This window comes from Gekko japonicus, unplaced genomic scaffold (genome assembly GCF_001447785.1).
Source record: "Gekko japonicus isolate JY-2015 unplaced genomic scaffold, Gekko_japonicus_V1.1 scaffold835, whole genome shotgun sequence".
Classification (NCBI taxonomy): domain Eukaryota; kingdom Metazoa; phylum Chordata; class Lepidosauria; order Squamata; family Gekkonidae; genus Gekko; species Gekko japonicus.
The window spans coordinates 603243-618339 of NW_015175997.1; the positions used below are offsets into that span (position 1 = coordinate 603243).

Sequence of the window (15097 nt, forward strand, 5' to 3'; positions counted from 1 at the left end):
CCTTGGTAGATTCGTTAATGATGAGATAGTGCTTTTTCCCATCCTTTTTGAAACGATATTTGAACGTCTCTTCCCGGGTCAACTCCACTCCGTCCTTTTCCCTATAGGTATCCAATATTGTTGGTTTATATTCCTTCTCATAGCTCAATAGTAGTGCAGCCTCTCTCATGGTCTATCATGCCCCATACATAGCTTAGGTTCAGCTATGTCCCTAACCTCTAGGCATGAGGAAAGGATTGTCCCTGTGAGCAATTTTATACAAATGAGGCATGACGACATTCTGGAGAATGTAAGGGGCATGGAACAATAATATGCATCACAAACATAGATAAATAGGGCTCCAATTGATTTCCTTTGTGGTTTTGATGCAATCAGTCATTTCTCAGCTCCTTCATAAAAAATGGACATCATTTTATTCTAGAAGATGTAATATGGGGAGGAATCAATTATTGCTAATGAAATTTGAATGTAGCATTAATAGGAAGCTATCAGAACATAAATGGACTGAATGTTATTGTAATTGAATTTTAACTTGCTTCTGAATTGTGACAATTCTCCCATGAGGATATTTATATTTGTACTTACCTACTCCTGATGTTGAATAGGAATCATTTCTGGCATTTTTGAATTGAGGGAGAGTGATGCTGGTTACTAAATTATTTTATACAAAACCTGTAGGTGGCTGCATTGATCCAGGGAACAAACACAGTAATGGATTAAAAAAAAATGGGGGGGGCAATGGAAATATCACAAAATACTGGACAGAAGCTTTTTTGTTCAGACCTCTTCATTGGACTGGATGCTAAAAAAAACCACACACACACACACACACATACACACAGAGGGGAAAAGTTGTTTCAAGGGTTATTTGAAGAGCCTAAACTCTGTGGTCTGTTGTTTTCTTAAAATGGAAATGAGAAGATGTTGCCAGGTGCAAGACATTTTTCCAGATCCACCAGAAGTTCTTGTGATGAAGAAAAAGAGATGGAACTTTTCCTTTTGAACACATAAGAGCCAACTGCACATCAAAACCCACCCTAATGCCCTGCATTCACTATTCTGTGGTGATTTGGTTGGTCCCAATAACAAGATACTTGACTCTTTTAGAGATTTATTGTGAGGTTGAGAGGTCTCTCCCCCTGGCTTCCAACTCCATATAAAGCTAGGACAGCTGCACTTTCACCCTTGTCTGATTTCCATTCCACAGATATCAATAGTCTATAATGAGTATTTATATTTCAGGGAGTAGCTCTGAGCCACAGGATCAGATAGTAGCAGCTGCATTGAGTTTTGGGAAGGATTAGATACCCACCAGAGCACCCCACACATTCAGATATCCTTAAGTGAATGCTAAATGGCAAGTGTATATTTTTGCTGTATTGCCTAGAGTGAATACATTTACATTCTTGGTCCCTCCCCACCCACAAAGAATGGATAAGAAACATGCCTTTGAGTAAGTAAGAGATATTTAAGAACAGTTTCTCACTTTGTCCTTGAAAATGTGAACAAGCACATGAAAGTCTCATACAAAAGAGAGTATAAGGGATGGGTTACACTTTGCTATAGCCACATGAAGGATGCCTAGAACAAGGCCAAAATTTACTTGCCCGTCATTACAAAAGCAATAGTTACAGGCCTTTTCTACACAATTACCTGTGCAGGCAAACCATTTCATGAGAAACAACCTTTAGGTATTTCTATCTTTAAAAATAAATGTGAGAAAAAGCTAGATGAAACCAATATTTGTTTTGCCATAAGAGAGGTAGGTGCCCCCATTCTTCTGCTTATTGCCTTGGAGGCAGGGGAATTAGAACAGAAGAAGAGCTGGGCTGGATCAGATCAATAGTCCATCTAGTCCAGCATCCTCTCGCACACAGTGGCCAACCACTTACCCTGGACAGCCAACAACAGGGCGTAGAGGCTGAGGTCCTCCTCTGATGTTGCCCCCTGGCTCTGGAATTCAGAAGATTAGTGCTTCTGAATGTAGAGGTTCCCCTCAGTCACCATGGTAGTAGCCATTGACAGACTTATCCTCCATGAATGTATCTAATCCCCTTTTCAAACTGTTTATTTATGTGGCCATCACTAAATCCTCTGGCAGCTAAATCCACATTTTAATCGCTCTCTGTATAAAGTAGTATTTCCTGTTGTCTGTCCTGAACCTACTGCCCATCAGCTTCACTGGATGCCCTCAAGTTCTAGAATTTTGGTCCCTTCTGTTCAATTCATTGGGGCAGACCTTCCACTTTTTAAAATAAACCTCTTTATTTTTATAGTTTCATTGACTTGTATTGTTAACTGCACAGGCCTTCTTTTAGACTTGGCAGTGCCTTTCCTCGCCTGTGGAATGCATTCTACCTGGGCTTCAATTAGTGTGTTTTTAAATAGCTTCCAAGCGTTGGGATTTGACTTTCTTGTGTTTCCCCTTCAGCTTCCTTTTTACTATTCCCCTCATTTTTGTAAATTTCCATCTTTTGAAATCAAATGTTACAGCTGTAGACTTTAGGAGTAAGTTTCCATTGACCTGAATGCTGGACTTAATAGCATTGTGGTCACTGTTCCCAATTGGTTTGGGTCTTACAGGGGCGTGCACCACAAAGGGTTTGATCAGGTGGGTGATGGTAACCCTTAGGGTTCAGTATTTCCACCCATATCTCTTCTGTAGGGGAGTTAATTCCTTTGATGTTTTCTAACTTATTTGATTCTATGCCCTCTTTGATGTACAACACACCACCACCCCATCCCTCCCTGTCCTGCCTACAGAGCTTATACCCAGGAATGACCATATCCCATAGATTTGCCCTATTCCATCATGTTTCTAAAATATCTATGATATCTAAATTGTCACTGAATACCAAGCACTCCAGCTCCCCCATCTTGGCTTGGAGACTTCTAGCACTGGCATATAGACACCTATAATGTGCTTCCCTCTCCAGTAACCCTCGCTTCCCTCTGTCCCTTAGTCACCACCATCATGCCCTCACTCCCAAGTTCTATAATGCCTCTATCAATATTACCCTGGGTGTTTATGCAATCATCCCTTGTTCCAAACTGGAGGCTCTTCAGCTCCTGTCAGCTTTTCTCCTGGGATTAGTTTAAAAGCTGCTCTGCCACCTTTTTGATATCAATTGCCAGCACCCTGGTTCCCTTTGGGTTCAAGTGAAGCCTTTCTTTTTTGGACAGGTTCAGCTTGTCCCAGAAAGAGCCCCAGTGCCTAACAAACCTAAACCCTTCCTCCTGGCACCATTTTCTCACCCCTGCATCGAGACCCTTGATCTGTGCCTGTCTAGCTGGCTATATGTGTGGACGCGGTGGCCCCACTGTTAACAACTGCAACAGCCTGTAGAGCCTGGTCTCTGGTTGGTTATCGATAGCCTAGGTGTGCTGACTACATCTGAGGAAGATCAGTGAACTGGAACCTAAACAACGATGGAATGCACTCATGCGGTAATGCCATCATTACGACACCAAACAACAAAGCTAGCACTTTAACATTGTATTGTTTTAACGAATTGTTTTAAAACGTTTTATGAACTTTTGATCGTTATTGTGAATTTTATCCCATGTAAGCCACCCTGAGCCTGTTCCGACGGGGTAGGGCGGAGTATAAATCGTAAAATAAATGAATAAATAAAATGCAACCTTTGAGGTCCTAGCCTTTAACTTTCTGCCTAGTAACCTAAATTTTTCCTCCTGGACCACAAGACATTTCCCAGTGTCATTGGTGCCAACATACGCCATGACTGCTGTCTCCTACCCAGCACTATCAACCTATCTGGACAGTGTGTGATGCCCACAACCTTCGCACCAGGCAGGCAAGTCACCTGTCAAAATGCCCATCACAGATCCCACACTCTATATTCCTAATGATTGAATCATCCACTACCAGAAGCCAACCTCCCCCCAGGACCTCAGGGGTATCCTTGGAATGAGATGCTATCGATCTGTTACACAAGGAAGGGGTCCCTTCTAAGGGATCACATCCCTCATCCTCAGACCAACAACCTCCAGCCTTGAGACTCTCATGCTCCACAACTGCAGAAGAGCTGTCAGCAGAGGAGTATGACTATTCTGGTAAGTCTAGGGTTGCCAAGTCTGACTTACCTTGCCGGCGGGGGACTCTGGGGTGGCTCCCGGCGCGCCGCATGCACGTCACAGGGAAGTGACGTCATTACGCCGGGCATGCTGGGGGCGGGGCCATGACCATACAAGGGAAAACCATAGAGTTTTCCCTTGTATGGCCGTGGCCCCGCCCCCAGCGTGCCCAGCCATAACGTCACTTCCCTGTGACGTGTACGCTGGGGTGGGGTTCCCCCCGGGCCCCGATTCCCTGGCGTCGGGAAATGGGCCTCTGGGGCGGGGGGATTTCTGCCCCCCGGGGGGACTTGGCAGCGCTAGGTAAGTCCCTGAGGGTCTCTTCCCCAACCCCCCCTCTCTCTCTGCCTCAAGGGAATGAACCTGCTCCCTGACAGCCACGAGCTCCATGCAGTGAGCACACACCCAGGCTTTCCACCCAGTGGGTAGATAATCGTACATGTGGCACTCTCTGCAAAACACTGGATAGTCCCTGCTGGCTTTCTACCTTCATAAATGCCTAGTAGTTTAAAAATATCGGAGGCCTGATCCCCAGGGGTCTCAGGTCTGATCCCCAGGCTAATGGCCCAGCTCATGCCAAAGGCTCACACCTCTGCCTAGGAGGAGCCTGGCAGTTCAGAGGCCCACAGCCCCTGCCTCCCAGCAGCAACAGCAGAGGGTGGGGCCTGCAATCAGCCCCAGGCAAACAGACCTTGCTCATATCATAAGGAAACAGACTAGACAAAAGACCCAAACAGACTCAGACAGAAACACCACTCTCCAGCAGGCTCAGACTCTATCCTCTCACAAAGCAGCCTCAGTTAACGCTCCACAATAGTTTAGCAGTTTAGGAAAGGCAAAAAACACTCACCTTCCCAGCAGCTCTCTCCTGGGTTCTTTCTCCTAGCCCAACTGACTCAGTGCAATTAGGATCACTGACACATGGGTTGTGTAGTGTATCAAGCCCTGACAGGGCCGGGCATGTCCGGACTTGCCCAGGGACAAAACCTCAAGCTTCGCGCTTAAAGACATTGCTCAGTGAGCAACAGACTAGACAAAAGACCCAAACAGACTCAGACAGAAACACCACTCTCCAGCAGGCTCAGACTCTATCCTCTCACAAAGCAGCCTCAGTTAAGGTATGCTTAGCTGAATCACTCTCTGCATACTTTTCAGGTTGTCTGCCTGTCTAGCATGCTGTTGGGAAGTGGTTATCTCCCCTGCTTCCCCATAGCATCGCAGGGCTTCTGTGCACTTCTCAGGTTTTCTCAGTCTTTCCTGTGATCTTTCCCAAACCTGCTTTGTGGAGATGTTTTGGGAAAGATTGCGGCAATGTTGGAGTGGCAGCCATGTGAATGGAAAAATCCATACCATCCAAGTCCTGCAGGAATGGCAGTTGTAGGGGGAAATGGGGAGAAAATTCAAGGAAACGCACCACGCAGAAGCTCTGCTATATCACCAGTTGCAGTGTGGAAACCAGCCAAGTCAATTCCCATGTGGAAAACAACTAGGACTCTGTGAACATTGCTTGACTCCAAGAGGTGGCAAGCACTGTGGCACTTCAGTCTAGTTATTCCTTCATCTTAAACTCTTACAGGGAACAGAAAATCCTATATCCTGTTTGTTTTCTTACCATTTCACAGTAGCCCCTTCTTCAGACACTTCAATTTCAAACTCCACTCTTTCTCCAACCATCACTACCTGGTCTTCCAAAGGATGAGTAATCAGTATAGGAGGCTCTAGAATGTAAAAGCAAATGGATTGAGGGAGGGGGTACGGAGGGCAACCAATTCCCATTGCGTTTCGGTTGATGTTCAGCTATGGCAGTATGCTTTTCCTTTACCCAGAAGGCAAGGAAAACAGCTCCTTGTTCCCCTGGAATTCTTGCTGAAAGGTCTGTTTATAGGAATAATGGATTTGTGATGCTGAATTACCTTATGCATTGCTTATCTGAGAAACTCTTAAACAGGGGCCTGCTCAGTTATCTCCCCTTTCATTCTTTGCAACTATTAACCAGAAATTTAGCACACTTAACGGTGCAATTATAATTAGGATAGTGTTGTTATTGTGTAATCCAAGAACTAAACAGAGAGCCTAAGTTTTGCTTTTTCAAAATTTAGATCAAGACAATTCTGGCAGAAAGGGACAGAAAGGGTAGAAATTGTGAAGGAAGAAGAAAGGAAGTGATCCCCTTCTCTTGCAAAAGAACTGCAAGGGGAGAATGACAGGTACGGCTTTGCAGACCAGTTCTTTCCCTTCTAATACACAGAAAGGAACCACAGCTCAAATCAACAAAGAATGGCATTGTCAAATCCCAGCAGGTAATAAAGAAATCTAATGAAAGTTCAGGAATAGGCTCACTTCATTTTTGAAGTGCTCCTGTTTTAGTAGTCTGTGAGATTGACATAGGTTATAGTCCTTATCTCGCATGCTTCATTTGCATTCTACCCTTCTTCCAAGCTGGGGTTTGTGGCAGAAGGGTGATCTGAATAGAGCTTAGCTGAACTGCAGAGATGAGCTTCAGAAATTTTTTTTTTTGTCTTTTCAAAAAGCACTTTTTTTCGAAGAGTGCACTCAAAGGAGCACGAAAACTTGCAGTAGAGGGAGAGAGAGAGAATGTCCGTTGCCTTGACAACCAACCTGATGTTTCCTGTTTTACTACTCTGAGCTGCAGCAAGGAAACTTCCATGCATCAAAAGATGGCATTTCGACACTCGTCAGAATGCACACTTTTTCAGATGCTCCCTGTGAGTCAAATGAATGTGCTGGGGGATGGCATTACAAAGGCAAGCTCTGCCCTCCCCCCCATTTGCGCACATTCAGTGGATCATGATTAGTGTGTGATGTGGTGTAATGGTTAGAGTGTCAGAATAGGCTTTGGGAGACCCAGATTCAAATCTCCACTCTCCCATGGAAGTGTGCTAGGTGACCTTGGGTCAGTCACACGCTTTCAGCCTAATCTACCTCACAGGGTTGTTTTGAGAATAAAAGGAGGACAGGCAAATGATGGAAGCCACTTTGAATCCTACTGGGGAGAAAGGAGGGGTATAAATGAAGTACACGAATAGGTCCTCTGTTCGTACAATAGTATGCATACAAGGATCTCCCCATACCACCAGGCACCATGCTTGTTAGGGTTCCCAAGTATACAGAGAGAGTGGTGCACATATACAGGCACAAGCTCTATCTGTACAGTGAAATGAACATGCTCAGACTGGGGGAAAAGTTGCCTCTGGAGGGCCACGCCTTCCCCCTTACACTTTGACTCTACCTACATTCAATGTTTGAAAAAGACTCTTGTCTATTGTTCTGAATTAGATGTGCATTCCGGCAGGACGAATGCTGCACAATAATGGCAATTGCTTCACTTGCCCTCACTGACACCATCATACAGCCCAATCTAACTGGCTCCATGTGGTCAGCTCATCAATGCTGGGTTCCCTGGTTGGCTGGGATCACATACTGATAGAGGAGGGGAGGGGAAGCCCTATCAGTTTAAAAGGCACCAAAGCAGCAGCAAAGACTGCAGACAGGCTAGAAAGGAAAAAAAGCATGAATAAGTGGAGGATGTGGGTTTTTCAGGAAGCTTTTCACATCCCTTCAAAACATATATTTGAAGGCAAAGAGATCCTCAGATCCCATCACATCAATGCTAATTATGCTCACCTCTGACAAACAGCTCTGTGAAACTCTTCTCCTCACCAACCACACATTGATAAGCTGCATCATCAGCCAGTGAACAGTGGTTGATGGTCAAAATCCTCTTATTTCCAAGGGCTTCAAAAATATATCTGCGGCAATGCAAAACAAACCCAAAGATAATTAACAAGAGAGCTGGTATCCAGGTTGGGGGTGGGGATTGGTTGCACTGTTTCTGGTCATTTCAGAAAGGAGGGAGAATGTTTGACTAGCTATCCCAGCCTTGTCTGGATCATGGGTGAAGATGTATGATATGCCCACCTATGACCCTGAAGACTCCTAAGGAAAATATGAATTTCTTGGAATATGAGCAAAGAAATAGCATTGACCTACAATATTTATGTGCAAATAGGTACTTATAAGGCCCTGAAAAGACAGATTATTCACCAGGGTTAAGCCCAGGTTGACTATGTGGCAAAATGATTCTCTTGAGTTTATGGTTCATACATGAATGTTACTACTTTAAAGGCTTTCATTATTCTAGAATGTCAGTCAGAAGTCGCAATCATTAGAGCCAGATGACCCCACAAACATAATCTCCCACCTGTTAATAAGAAAAATTTCTAATAAATCAGTAAAAAAGGTAGAATAAAAGCTTTAGTATACAAAAACTTCACCGCTATATTGTAAGAAAGAAACACTGATTGCATGCGAAAGAGGAAGGCATAGGAAGAAACTTACTTGCTAATGGAGGGATCATTGGCCAGGTTTCGTCCCAAGTGCAGAGATTGAATAGAGGGAGAAGAAAATCAGACAATTGTGAAAACTGACATATTGATTAGCAGTCTCTCACACTAACAGCTGTTTTCCTCAGAACTCATGTATCATTTTCTCCCCTTCCCTTCTTATATGTCCCCCTTTTCTTCTCCCCCCCCCAAATGGTGGCAGAACTATCCATTTGTTCCACAGTGATATAGTTTCCCACATGTATTTCTAAAGTCTGCTTTTATCTCTGTTACCTGCCGCTCACTTGAATCTCTTGCCCATTCTTTAGCCATTTCACTTCATCATCTGGGTTAGCAAGTTCCACCGTTAACTTGATCTTCTGGCCTTTGTCTGTCTGGTAGGCAGGGTCTAGTCTCTTGAGGAAGGCTAGGGTGAAAAGGGTTTACCAAATCAAAATATGTCCTGTTCAAATGTTTCACACTGTAACTTTGATTAGGGAAACAAAGATACTGCTATGGTTGTCTTTTTCATCCTCCTGTAGGGCTTGTCTACACAGAAGTTTAACACACAACAGCCTTTGCTTAGCTAATACCTGATGGCCGGTTGATTTGAATGGCTTTCTTTTATATTGAGTTTTAATAGTGTTGTGTCTGCAGACCACCAATAGGGGTCGGTGTCCTCCGTCCCCAGCTTGGTTCCTAAAACAATAGGGGCCAAGGATCCTAGGCCACCTTTAGTCCTCCAATCGGACCTCTGGCGGGACTTTTAAACCTTCCAATAGGACTGTGGGTGTGTCTGGGGTGGGTGTATATAGTTGGCCCTTGCCGGCCAGTATTTGTCTTGTGTGTGTGCTACAATAAATGTGACTTGTTCAGCATGTTGTAGTCCGCCTCTCCATGCATAGAACCCATTACTTTTCTAGTAGGAATGTCTGCCTACTGATATTCAAAAGAGATAAAATCAACCACTTGATTTATAGTAAAATCCAGTGCAAACAAGTTCTGAGCATCTATCTCCTCTAAAATTTCTACCTCTCTTTCCTCCTGGAACCTTTATAGTTTTCCTTCCTTCCCTGATTTCAGTTCTCTTTATTGTATAATAAATAAAATTGGACAAAAGATTTAAGAATTTGTAATGGGCTATCAGAGATGTTTTTCCATGAAGAAGAGGTCTGAGAGATGTTTCACGCATCACGTACAAAAGAAAAACAAAGAAAAGAAATCTTGTCTTACATGTGCTTTTCTTTTCTTCCTTCTTTATGTGTTTGAGGCGTTTCAACAACCCTCGCAGGTCAGTGATGCCATACTGGAACGCAATTTTCTCATACTCAGATGGAGGAGCATTCCGAAGGATTTCCCAGACATCAACATCTGGCTGTGATTCAGTTTTTGTATCACTTCTGGTGAAAGAGGAATACAACATGATATTAGAAGGGGCTTCAACACTGCCTTCAGGCTAGCAATCAGGATGTGGTTCTATAGCATGAATTCCTCTGTGTATTTAAACAAAAATTTATTTAGCTGTCTCACTGGGTGACACTGAAAGATTTTCTGATGAAAGTTAAACAACAGTGATATGTCAAAGCCAACAAGTGAGCATATATTTTCAGATACTCAGACTGGTTCCTTAACAACAAAACCAGTCTCTTTCTTTGCCAAAAATATAAGACATTCAGAGGCCAAATAGGCCAAAAATATGAGACATTCAGAGATACAGGGCAAGAAATATTCTATTATTTTTCTTGAGAGAGGAAGAATGACAGCATCTTGGGGTTGCCTTATCCAGTAAGCAAAAGAGGTGCTCGCACCATGCCCATAGCATTCTACCACAGTGATAACTGTGACCATTTATGGAGACACACATGTGGCTAAAGTTCACCTTCCTCCACATAAACCTGCCCATCAGTTAAAATCTTCATATGAGGACCTTCTCTGTGTAGTCCCACCTTCAGAAGTGAGACAAATAGTTATTGAAGGGAGGCCTTTCTCCGGAATTCCCAGAACTTGGAATTGATTCACAAAGCCATCCAGAGGGCCAACAGCAGGGTATAGAGGCCAAGACCTTCTGCTGATGCTGCCTCCTAGCACTGGTAATTCAGAGGTTTACTGCCTCTGAGCCTTGACCTGGATAGCCAAGGCTAGTCTGATCTTGTCAGATCTCTGAAGTTGAGTAGGGCTGGCCCTGGTTAGTAGTTGGATGGGAGACCACTGAGGAATACCAGCGTCACAACTCAGAGGCAGGCAATAGCAAATCACCTCCGAATGCCTTTTGCCTTGAAAACCCTATGGGGTAGCCATAAGTCAGCTGCGACTTGACAACACTTTCCACCACCACTGTCTCTGAATGGGGAGATTCCCTTTAGTCACTATGGCTAGTAGCCATTGATGGATCAAGCCTCCTTGAACATGTCTTAACCTCCTTTCAAAGCCATCTATGACTGTGGCCATTGCTACATCCACTGCCAGCAAATTTCACCACTTAATTACTCATTGACTAAAAAAAATAGCTAAATATTAGATCTTCTAGGCAGGAGCATCTATCTACATTCATTTGCAAACTTATTTATGTTAGCAAAGGAGTTAGCCTGGAAAGCTTACCGATTTACTGAGCGCAAGAAGCTTCTGAATTTGAGAACGATGCATAGAAGCATTTGGAAGAGCATGCAGCATCCCCATGAGCAAGAAAAGGGCAACATGTATTAGTGTTAACAGCTTTCACTAGCCCTCAGCAGGCTTTAATATTCAGAGGATGCAGAAACATTCTGCATGTTTCTATAGCCATGTTTCGCTAGCCTTCTATAGCCACCACAGACACACATACATACACACAAGCACACACATATATATACACTATTATCCAGTTCTTTGTAGTATCATACTGTATATAGCTTCCCTTTGCACCTTATACCAGCCCTGAGCGGGAGCACATACAGCCTTGTGCTGAAGGCATTGCACTGGCTGCCAATAGCATACCGGATTAATTTCAGGGTGTTGGTTCTCACCTTTAAAGCCCTACATGGTCAGGGACCTACATACCTAAGGGACTGCCTTTCCCCACATGTTCCCTAGAGAGCACTGCAGTCAGGGGTCCAGTCCACTACTTTACCATGGGATGTCCATGGGTAACCTGCAGCAGGGTGTGCTGTGTGGCTGATATGCCCCGCAACACTTTCAACCAGTTCAATTAGAGGCGGCACCAGGGGTCATTTCGTAGAAAAAGACCTAGGGGAACTCATTAGCATAACTCATTAGCATATGCCACACCCCCTGACATCAGGGGCCCGGCGGTGGACCTGCAAGGCCGGCGGGAGTGCGAGGAAGCCCCGCGAAGGCCCTCCCTGGCCCCAGGCAGGCAGGGGTGGGGAGAGGCGGGGAGGAAGCAACTTACCCTCCCTCTTCTCCTACCTCCTCCTGGCTGAATGAGGGCTGGAAGCGGGGTGGCCGGAAGCAGGGGGCGGGGCTTCGTCATGTGCCCCGCCCCCTGCACCTCACCCGGGGGAACTGCGTTCCCCCCCGAAATGACCTCTGGGCGGCACCATATCGCGCCAAGCCACCAGTGTGACCACAGCCCTTGTATCAAACTGGAGGTTGACAACCCTAGGAACAACACTGCATGAGTTAATGGTCCATTGGCTTAAACTGTGAACAACAAACCACTCAAACCAGTGCAGCTGAGCAAATGCACAACCTGTATCACTGGAGTAGGATAGGATCCTACAGCTCTGTAACATAAACATTATTTAAATGAGGCTCAGATGGAATTAAGGTAACTCAAAGCTCTGAATGACTGAGTTTGGATAACAGCGCTTCTAGAGCATGGAAACCACAAAGATCTTGTGCTAATTTTAGAACAGCCTTCAGATGAATTATTAGAACCTTCAGGAAAGCAAACTGTCTTATAGCTCTTTCATCTAGATTAGCTGTTTCAAAATAATGTTTGGAGGTGATCAACTCAAGTGGCTGAACTCAACGGTGCTCCAAGCGCTATTAAAGGGAGGATTTGTCCAAATCCTGTAACCATTTTACCTCATCCATCCCATGCATTTTACAGAGGAATTAAAAGGACATCTTACTCTCTGTTCCAGTCATTGGAATACCAAGGAAGTTTTCCAGATATAGATGCATGAGTGGAACAAGGTGCAGACAGGCAGATTGTCAGGCAGACACAAACAGACAAGAAAGAGAAGAGGAAACATTTTAAAAAGGAAAGAAACATAAGATGTCCAAATGAAGAAGGCTCTCAACAAAAGGCAATAATTATTTTTTCCTACACTAGAACTTTGCTCTGGTAAGTTCATTACACAATAGAAATGTCCATGTTCAGGGATAAGTCTTCTGCCATCATACATAGCTTCAATAAGACTACAGGATCAGAGACTCCCTGACCATTCCAAGGGCCATGTGATTTATTTAGAAAGATTTCCAAGACCCCGGTCACACGGGCAGGAAACTGCGGGGGAGAAGCATGGCTGTTTGCCCTGGGGTAAACTACTGCGCAGTTACTCGATCAGACCTCCCGTGGAGGTCCTGTGGAGGTACCGTGGAGGTTCCATGGCAAGGGAGAGGTGCTGATCACAGGACAAGCCGGCGCACAACGAAGAAGCGCGCGCCGCGGCAAACTGGTTTTTGTGTGTGTGTACACGATGAATGCGCATGCTCCGTTGGGTGCGTGTGCGCATCCACAGAGACGTGGACAAAAAAACACACCTTATTTGCAAGGGGACATGGGCGGGCGCAGGATGCCACCGGAAACGCGATCAGACGCCCGCCCTTGCTCCGCAGTTTCCGGAAACTAGTACCTCCGAGGTACTAGTTTTTTGCCACGCAGTTTCGGCTGGAAACCTCGGTTGTGCCACGGGAGTGCTACGCTTCCCAGATGTGCTGGTGAGATCGCGCCCGGAAACTCCGCCTGTTTTCCGTCTCACTTGTGTGGCTTCTGTTCCGTGTGACCGCAGCCCAAGATTCCCTAGCTAACCCTAAAGGCTAGAAACTTATTTTTAAAATTGGATTTTAGATAATGAGAATTTTCACTTACCTCTTTTTCAGCAAGGCACTGAAATCCAACTCTCTGCCTTCTTCATGTCCATCCACACTGAACAGTAAAGAAGCAACAACATCAATGGCAAGTAGTACAGAACCAGAATGCAGTCACATGAAAGGGGAAAATGGTCCTTTCCACACTTGCATTGCTTTTATCAGAGTTCAACTCCCAACACAATACCTTGCATTTATCTCTCAATTTATCGCGGTACAAGTGTGGGGCAAAACTGGGGTGACTTCAATGTAAAGTGGAAACAAAACATACCCCAAAATAATTACAGGGGTGAACTCGAGTGTAGTGTAGAATGTAAGTTCAGGGACAGGGTTGAACGAGGATTTAAGGTCTAGTGCGGAAAGGACCAATAGCTTCACAAAATGATGTGGACGATTCACATACCTCCATGCGGTGATCGCTAAAGAGGTTTCCCATAAATTCTTGGACCCTTCCCACAGTATTTAAAAATGGATTTGTTTCGCCTATATTCTTGCTGATCTGTTGTTTACAGTAGTTTTGGTTGCCGACTCTGGGCTGGACATTCCTTGAGATTTGGTGGTGGAAGCTGGGGAGCACAGGGTTTCACGAGGGGAGGGATCTCAGCAAGGGGCAATGCCATAGAGTCTACCTTTCAAAGCAACCATTTTCTCCAGGCGAACTGATCTCTGTCATCTGAAGATCAGTTGTAATACTAGGAGATCTCCAGGCCCCACCTGGAGGCTACAAACAATAACAGCATGCTATCTTTGAGCTAATGGCTGAAATGCATTTAGTGTTTGCTTCCTTCGATACTGTAGAGGTGATGGGGGGAGCTGAGGGAAGATCTTTCATGTAAGAAAACATATGGACATTAAATGCCACACTAACTTTATTCCATGTAGACAGAGAGAGAAAGAGCAAACAAGGCAGGAGAAAACGGCTCTCTTCCAGGCTCAGCATAGGAAAACCACACCCTGATTTTGCCTTTCCTCCCCTGTGAATTTGCTGAATAACTATACAAAATGTCTAATTCTACTGCACCAGCTAACCAATCACAGACATTTATTTCCCCTTCTGCAGTTATTGTCCTGTAGCTGAACATTAATGGAGTCAATGGATTTCTTGGATCCACGAGTCTTGTAGGATACACCACAACATTAGTTTCTTTCCACCATCACTTATAGTTCCTTAAAAATAGGCAAAGGTTTTCATAAAACCTAGAGCAACAAGTCTCACACAGCTAACTATGGCTTCTTACTTCCTCCAGAGGAAGCCTCCCCATTATGGTGATTAGAATGGTAGGACCTGACCCATCATCTTTTGGATTATTTTTTTAAAAAAACAGACTTTAATCCCCCCCCAGTTATTATTTATTTATCGTATGGCACCCCCAGTTATTGTTTCAGGTCTTACCAACATGTACTGTCTCAAAGTAGTTCTTTCTGTCTTTGCTGTCCTTTTGCCCTCACCCAACGCTAAACATTTTCTGCGATTAACTCTTGTCAAATTAGGGAGTGCAATGATAGGACCAGCTGACAAAGTGGGGGGGGGGATTGCAGACACCCATGCCACTTCTTATATAAAACATTCAGTATGACTCAAACATACATGTTTAAAACAAACACTTAAAATATTTCTGAAAATG

General features: G+C 44.5%; 1 protein-coding gene across 1 annotated transcript in view; it reads right to left on the reverse strand.

Annotated features, from left to right (window-relative positions):
• The window catches only part of MYBPC3 (myosin binding protein C, cardiac), a 102267-nt gene that overhangs the window by 44378 nt on the left and 42792 nt on the right, over positions 1–15097 (reverse strand). The window contains 7 exon segments of the mRNA XM_015426398.1: positions 5708–5813; positions 7741–7865; positions 8455–8457; positions 8733–8865; positions 9672–9838; positions 11037–11060; positions 13474–13530. Of these exon segments, the coding sequence (XP_015281884.1) occupies positions 5708–5813; positions 7741–7865; positions 8455–8457; positions 8733–8865; positions 9672–9838; positions 11037–11060; positions 13474–13530 (615 nt within the window).